This window comes from Antechinus flavipes, chromosome 6, assembly GCF_016432865.1.
Source record: "Antechinus flavipes isolate AdamAnt ecotype Samford, QLD, Australia chromosome 6, AdamAnt_v2, whole genome shotgun sequence".
Classification (NCBI taxonomy): domain Eukaryota; kingdom Metazoa; phylum Chordata; class Mammalia; order Dasyuromorphia; family Dasyuridae; genus Antechinus; species Antechinus flavipes.
This window is the reverse complement of record NC_067403.1, coordinates 29247069-29255545: the sequence shown is the minus strand read 5'-3', so window position 1 is coordinate 29255545 and position 8477 is coordinate 29247069. Positions and strand designations below refer to the sequence as shown.

Sequence of the window (8477 nt, the reverse complement as noted above, 5' to 3'; positions counted from 1 at the left end):
CTATGGGGTGGTTTGTCAATGTTTTGCACATAGATAGATAGTATTATTGCCTTTTGTAAAGCAGTTGTAAAACCCACCTACTTAGTCAGATAACATAGATTTATGCTTTTTGGACACATGTAAACCATGCAAAAAGGAAGGTCTCTGTCTTCAAGGGGTTCCTGAAAGGAAGTAAAGTCAGAGGTCAATAACTCCATGACTTACCCAAATTATGAATCCTGTTTACATTATCCCACATAAATGGTCATCTAGCCTCTACTAGAAGACCTCCAATGGTAGGGAGATTGTGGCTTTGATAAAGCACTTGATCTAGCACATCCAAAATGGGAATGGGGCTCATGGTGACTTTTAGTTAATCTTTGTATAATTAGGTTTAAAGATTATCTTCTTTCCCCATCACCAAAAATAATGCCCCTTTTATTTGCCAGCAAGTATCAGAAATGCCTTTAAAAGACATTTGTGATTTATAATTTATTTTAATTCTGTATTAAGACCTTGATTCTCTAACAGACAAATTCAATTTATGATTAGAAGTCTAAGATCGTGTTTTTTTTTTTTTTTCTGGAATGGCACTCATATTTTATTTCTTTTTGAGAAGAGAGAGAGAGAGAGAGAGAGAGAGAGAGAGAGAGAGTGATGTATGCACTTTAAATAATACTGACCCCTATTATTTGAATAGAGAATATCTATCCAGTGTGAAAAAGTTTGAACTTGTTGTTAGAGAATCAAGGCCTTAATATAGAATTAACACTTTATCACTTGATCAAGATTTGAAGATATATATAGTTCTATAACTTTAAAAAACTTGATCACCATTGTCTAGGTGACAGTATAAAGTCAGGAATTAGAGGAATATCTAGCATTTGAAAATAGTTTAGAACTGAAAGAATCATAGAATTATTCATTTAGAATGGGAAAGATATTTTGCTGTTAGAAGTCGAATCCCCTCAATTTACAAATGAGGAAACTGAGGTCCAGAATCACTTTTCCCGCATAACGTGGCTAGTAAATAGCAGACTCAAGATTCAGAATCCTATCTTTGACTCCCAGATCCAGCATTCTTTCTACCTTCCAGATTACGCTTTAGCTATAATCAAAATACTCATAGCGAACACCATGATGAAAAAAATCCACATGAAGAATCTGTCGATCACTTTTGCCACCTTCTTCCATTCAATTCCTTTTGCGTTATTGGTGCGGTGATCTTTGAGGCACTTGGCAATGTACTCGATATTCCTGGTCAGGGTTACGTACCGGGCGCAATAACCGTCTGCCTCTTTGGGATTCTCGCCCTGTGTTCCCAAGTCGTTATTTAAAAGTCTATTGATTTCCTTCTTGCGGACAATGTTATTGTCTCTGTCCTTGAGTCCTTTCCGATGCGTCTCCGCATAGTCCTTCTGGTGAGGGTCTCGTTCTTTGCTATGGCGCGGGCTGGTGCAGCTTTCCCCGACGTCGTAAACAAATAAGATCTTGGACATGTACTTCAGGATGACTATCCTTGCCCACTGGGGCACTGGTTTGGCTTCAGCACCACAGAAGTGGATGTTCATCACCATGATGGTCAGTGCAGTGGATGCCGTTATCAGGGCCATTGTTGCTATATAGTATTTGCCTTAGATTAAAATAATAACAATAAAAATTTACATTAAAAACAGCTTCTCTCCCCCTTCTACTCCTATCCCTGTACTTCCCAATTAAAAACCTTTGTTCATTCTAGTTTTAAAGAGCAGATAGAATTCGATTAGATTAAACATCAAAATCCCCAACTCTAAATTAAATCCCCCACATCACTAAACAACTTGTAAAAGGGTTGAATTTGATGACTTTTGGATTCCTTTTCGATTCTAATGATCTATGATTTATGTCAATTGCCAATAGCAAATCAATTATGTAATGATCTGGAACGGACTGATCCAATTTCCAAGGAGCATTTATTAAGCATGTGCTATGTTAAAGACAATAGAAATATAATGGCAATTTAATAACCACCTAATATGTCCCCCTGCATCCTCCACCTCCTCCTCATCCTCATCATCCTTCTGCTCATTCTCCTCTTCTTTCTCCTCCTCCTTTTCCTCTCCTCTTTCTCTTCCTTCTCCTCCTCATCCTCCTCATCATTATCACCAAAGTCAAACTGTGGCTCATTCATTTTGAGCACTTAGCCGTCTTCACAGAATCCCTATTACTACTACTCACCTATGAGAGGGACGTTCTCAGAAGGAGGCATAATCTCTGCAACCATTAATTGAAATACAGTCATGGCCAAGAGCACGGTGACTCCCAGGGACACTTTTTCCCCAGAAGCTGCTGGGAGGTAAAAACTCAGGGGGGCCAAAAAAGATATTAGTACACATGGGATCAACAAGTTAACGATATAGAAAGACGACTTCCTCTTCAGAATAAGGGTGAAGGTTATGTCCGGGTATGGCTCAGAGCAGCATCCATAAGTGATCACATTCTTCACTGCGGGCATTCCATGGATTTCCCACTCCACATCTTCGATGAAATCAGAGAGATCGCCACTATCCAATGCGTTAAATATATCCACTTGATTACCATTATAGGTCCAGGAACCAAAGGTCAGGTTGCACTGCTGATCATCAAAAGGGAAATAAGATACGTCAACTACACAGGAACTCTTGGTGATAGCTGGGGAATCCCAAGTAATAAGCCCATCATATCTGAGGACCACATTTGTATTCACTGGCTCTGAAGATTCATCATCAGCTCTAAGGGAGAGGGAAGAAGTAAAAAAAAAAAAAAAAGTTGCTAATTAGATTGCAGTTTAATTCATCAGCTCTTTCCCTTTCCAATTTTTCCCATTGTCCCAAAGTAGCTCTCTTATTTTTGAACTCTCTACACCAGAATCTCCACTATTTTTTGTTACTTAAGCTCAAGATGGTATTTAGGAGAGTTCAAATGTGATCTCAAGTATTTCCTGGTTGTGGAAAACAAACAAACAAACAAACAAAAAACCATGGATAGTACTGGCTTGCTCTGGTCTATGGAGATATTAAGAGTTATACACAATTAAAAAATAACAGGATCAAAAGTTTAGAATTATTTATGAATCAGCTTTCTGTTTTACCTTATGTTCAGTTAGTTACTGAGTCCTGTTGAATTGTTCCCTGAAACAACTCTTCTGAATGGAAGAGAGAGAGTATCAACGACTTGGGATGGAAAGAAGGAGAGATTAGGGAAAGTTTCACAGACTAAATGGCTCTTGAACCAAGTGCTGAAGGAAGACAAGGATTCCGAGAAGGGGGATGAGGGAGGAAAGGCGAATTGCTGTTATAATTGCACAGAGATGGGAGGAGTGTCAAGCTTGAGAGACAAAGGTAGAATTTGTGAAGAAGAGTGGTTGAAGGCTGGAAATGTAGCCCCAAGCTACAATCAAGAGTATTAAATGCCAGACAGAGGAGTTTTTTTTTAATTTTAATAGTTTTTTATTTACAAGATATATGCATGGGTAATTTTACAGCATTGACAATTGCCAAACCTTTTGCTCCAACTTTTCCCCTCCTTCCTCCCACCCCTTCCCCTAGAGAGCAGGATGACCAATACATGTTAAATATATTAGAGTATAAATTAAATACAAAATAAGCATACATGTCCAAACCATTTTTTTGCTGTACAAAAAGAATCAGACTCCAAACTATTGTACAGTTAGCCAGGCAGAGGAGTTTACATTTTACCCTAGAGGCCATGGGAACAATTGAATGTTTTTGAGTGTCTTAATGAGACAATTTTGATGGTGGTATGGATTGGAAAGGACAGATTGGGAGGAAATAGACTGGAAACAAGGAGGCTAATTAGGAAATTTCAGATGACATGGATTATACCCATTTACATGAGTATACTCATATGGTGAATAGAGAGAAGGGAACTCGAAGAAGATATGTTTTGGAGGTAGAATCAATATTGGTACTTGATTTGATTCAAGTGATAACTCTTAAGGTCTCTCTTAAGAACTTTAGATTGCATGGCATGGGAGACACTGGCACAGGACGTCCAGCATGGCGTGCCCCCCTCAGAGAAGGGGCTGTGTTCTGGGAGCAAAGCAGAACTGAATCAGCTCAGAAGAAACTCAAGATGCACAAAGCTGGAGAAGGTACCCCAAATCTTCACAGGGACTTTTGTGTCCGACCTGTGGCAGAGCGTTCCGAGCTCATGTTAGTCTGATCAGCCACAGTTGGACACACTATAACTTAACTCTAACATAGTGATGTTATTTTGATTTTCTTTGAGAATGAAGGTCAACAACCAATCATAATAATAGCTGGATAGAATACCTACTGTGTGCCAGGCACTGGCTAAATACTTCACCAATATGATCTCATTTGATCTTCACCACAGTTCTGAAAGGTTGAGACGAGTGTCACCCCAATATTACAGATGAGGAAACCAAGGCAGATAGAGTTAAATGGTTTGTCTAAGGTCATTCGGTTAGTAAGGGTCTGAATGCAGGTCAAGGATAACTGCAAAGTTATATGCCCTAGGTAATGGCGTGGGTAAAAGTGCCTTCAACAGGAAAGATTAAAAGAGGGGCTAGTTGAAGGAAGGAGGAAAGTAATGAGTTCTATAATGAATATGTTGAATTTAAGATGTCCATGAAAAACTGAGCAGATGTGCCATGGGCAAAGGACAATGCAGGACTCTTCCCAACGAGTTTATTCCTTAGAAGTTTGTATGTGCTAACTGGCAATGGCATTCTAATCGACGACTCTTTCATGATCTGGATTTTTTTTTTTTTTTTGCTGAGTCAATTAGGATTAAGTGACTTGTCACACAGCTAGGTAGTGTCAATTGTCTGAGGCTAGATTTGAACTCAGGTCCTCCTGACTTCAAGGCTGGTGCTCTATCCCCTGAGCCACCTAGCTGCCCCTGATCTGAAAAACTTCATGACAATAATTCCCATCTCTACATCTCTTTAAAGTTTACAAAACACTCCCTTCATCCTTAGAAGTAACCATTTCATAGAAAATTGCCTTGGTCGATGGACCTTGCCGAGGGTCCCACGAGCAATGCCCCTGGTGGATATGTGTCCTCTGACTTCCAATTCAGCATTTTTTCTACTCCATCTCCCTGTCTTCCTTGTTCAGACTGTCAGATTTCCAGGAGGAGCAATACTTCCTGGAAGGGTCTGATTAAGTGTCCTTGGTAGGCAAACTCTTAGAAGGCCATTCAGTATTTCACTAAGTTGATCAAGTGTTCCTTCAGAGCATGAACATCAGAACGTGATATACAATATCTCATTTTATCCTCACCCCCTGTGAGGCAGGTGCCATCAGCATCCCCATTTAACAGCTGATAGCTTAAATGATTTGCCCTTTGTCACCCAGTTTCCAGCATCTGGGGCTTTGAATTCAGAAGCCCGGAATCTATCCATTAGGCTTCCTGTTCATCTCCTGATCTACAACCGTATCACTTAAAGTTCCAAGCTGTTTATGAAAAACTAATCGGCGTCTATTTGCACATCATTTACTTGCTTCCCCAAGATGCACAGGACTCTCGCCTCCACTGCTTCTGTGGGCCAGGAACCGTGCTAGCCTCTGGAACAAGGCTAGAGAACAGCATCATGCTCAGACCAGTTCCAATGATCTTGGATGGAGAGAGCCATCTACATCCAGCGAGAGAACTGTGGGAACTCAACATAGCATCTCACTCTTTTTGTTGTGGTTTGCTTGAATTTTATTTTCTTTCTCATTTTTTGATTGATTTTTCTTGTGCAGAGTGATAATTGTGGGGATTTAACATATATTTATGTTTAACATATATTGGATTACATGCCATCTAGGGGAGGGAGTAGGGGAAAGGGAGGGGAAATTGGAACACGGGGTTTTGCAAGAGTCAATGGTAAAAAAATTATCCTCGCATATGTTTTGAAAATAAAAAATTTCAATAAAATAAAGTAAAAATAAATTTTAAAAAGAGAATAGCATCATGAGTATGTCTCCCTTTCTTGTCCTGATAGACAGCTAAAGACCCAGAATTTGGCAGGTCTGATTTCCATCCTGTCTCAGAGACTTCCCAGCTGTGTGACTCTCAATAAGTCACTTAACTTTGTTCAGTCTCTGTTCCCTCATCTGAAAAATGGAGATAATAACGTCATTACTTACAGGATTGTATGAAGATAATGTGAGATAATATTTAATAAATATGACATGATATCAATATATTTTATAATGATATCCTTATTATACAAATATATTTAAAATAAGAATAAAGCACTTTGCAAACCTTAAATTGCTAAATAAATACTAGCTATTATTAGTGGCACATCTCAGACTGTTCCTATTATGTTAGAATAAGGGACAAAAATATTATTTGATAGCCATGAATATACTCAGAGTTCCTACAAACACAGATACTAAAGAAATTTAAACCAGAAGAGAGGCAAAAATATATTAAATGTTTCATTACAGTGGTTGTTCAGTTCCTACACGCTTCATTTCTTGCCTTCTTGGAAAATCCTTTCCTCATCATGCTTGGATTCAAACAAATCAGCAGTTGAAATACACGCCAAAGTTGTGACAATCCCTCCACACTGTTAGTTCTGATCCCAACTTACTTGTTATAAAGAACAATATCCGGCCGCCATACTAAGTCACTGGGGATCCTGATGGTGTCTAGTCCATCATACTGGTCTCTATCCCACTTGAGATATGCATCGTACCAGATCTGGCGAATCCACAGATAGGCTGTCAAAATTTGGTTTCTCTCATCCTGCAAGAGGACTCGGGATGTAGATATTTCTAGGCAATAACAACTCAAGCAGATAGATCCTGTCGCTAGAATATACTGTCCTCTTCTGCTTTATGACCATTTATTTCAAGGGCTTACAGTTACAGCTACAACTAGTAGCTTATAAAAAGTCTACTTAAGTTAACTGAGAAGCCCATTTAAAAAAATTAGTCTAAGCTTAAAATGGGCAAATGTTCAGGTCCTATTTGATGAACAGATCAAATTTCTCATGAAAACATACAAGGAGGGATGGATGGCAAGGAGCGTGAGAAAGAGTAAAAAGAGAAGAGAGAAAGAAGAGAGGGAAGGAAGGAAAGAAAAAAGGGAGAGAAAAGAAAAAGAGAACAAAATGAGAAAGGAGTAAAGAAAAGAGGGGAAAGAGACAGAAACAGGAGAAAGAGACATAGAGAGAGACAGAGACAGAAACACAGACAGAGAAACAGAGACAGATTCAGAGATAGAGACAAAGAGACAGAGATAAAGAGAGATCAACAGAGACACAGAAAGATAGAGACAGAGAAAACACGTGTATATATATATATATATATATATATATATATATATATATATATATATATATGCAGAGAAGAAAGGTGAAATATTCTAACTATACTCTCAAATGCAGAATTAAATATAATATCTTTTAAACACATACACACATCTATTTTCTTTCTTTAAGTAGATTTTAAAGATCTCCCAGACAATTTTATTTTGCTCATTCACATACCGACTGCTGAGCAGGAGAAGGAATATTTTCCTACTTACACACATGAGCAAATAGCAGTGAAATTCACACCTTTGTGAAGGGAAGACCTCTTTCCCTTATCTTGCCCATCTCCCATTAAAGGCTCCACAAAATACCTCTTGCTCCCATCCCGTCTCCCTACCCTAGTTAAGTAGCCGTTTCGATAGAAAATAAGGTTGCCATCCTAAACAGCCTCTCTGACTGGCACCCACGTTTTGTTACTCACCATATCTTTAATTTGTGAGAGTGTAATCTGCAGAGTGACATTCAGTACTTTGTCCGTATCTTCCACTGGTCTCAGGGCATTGGAGTAATCTTCGAAAAGGTCATTAAATAGCTTTTGAGCATATTTCCCATCTGCTGCCTCTATGTCTGCATTAAAAAAAATTAGTGCTGACAAAAATAGAGCAGAACGGGATGCTCTGCATGCCCCCCATCTCCCCCAAAGATCAGACTTGCCCCAGACTTGTTCCAAGAAACAGAGTTAGATTGACGGGCAGCTTTTTGGAAGCACTACCTTTATCCATCCTTTCTGCAATGGAAGTGGGCCTCTGGCCAGCTGTGGGCTTGCCCGCAGATGGCTCCCTAACGGTTTTCCCTCTATGGCCAGAGATCCAGGTCCTGGCTCTGATCCCCAGTCCCAGAAACGCCAAGCCAGGTGACAGATAGAAATGGACAAAGCCCGCTACCTGTCCTCTCACCTCTCAATATTGAGGTTGCCCACAAAATCCAGCAAAGGGAAAAGCAAGAATGGGGCCAGTCCATCCTAGAGGTTGAAGCAATTTTCAGTTTCTTTGACTCTGAGAAAGTATAAGACGTAGCAGAGATGGAAAGTCACCAGTAAATTCTGGCCCCAGTGCCAGGCTTTGCTTTCTCAGGAGCAACCGCCACCACCACCACAGAGGATGGGAAACCTCTCCGGGCATTGCCCACTGAACCTTTGCTCACACTGACGTCCTGTGCCCACACACCCCCTGGCCCCTCCCAG

General features: G+C 39.8%; 1 protein-coding gene across 1 annotated transcript; it reads right to left on the bottom strand.

The window, feature by feature from the left end:
* Positions 1-615: 615 nt before the first annotated feature.
* Positions 616-8254, bottom strand: CHRNA9 (cholinergic receptor nicotinic alpha 9 subunit). Its single transcript, XM_051965189.1, has 5 exons — positions 8179-8254; positions 7716-7849; positions 6572-6726; positions 2197-2729; positions 616-1612 (listed from the first exon to the last, which is right to left on the bottom strand). Exons 1-5 carry the CDS (start codon positions 8252-8254, stop codon positions 1077-1079), a joined length of 1434 nt encoding a protein of 477 aa, XP_051821149.1. The 3' UTR covers positions 616-1076.
* Between the last annotated feature and the right edge of the window lie 223 nt (positions 8255-8477).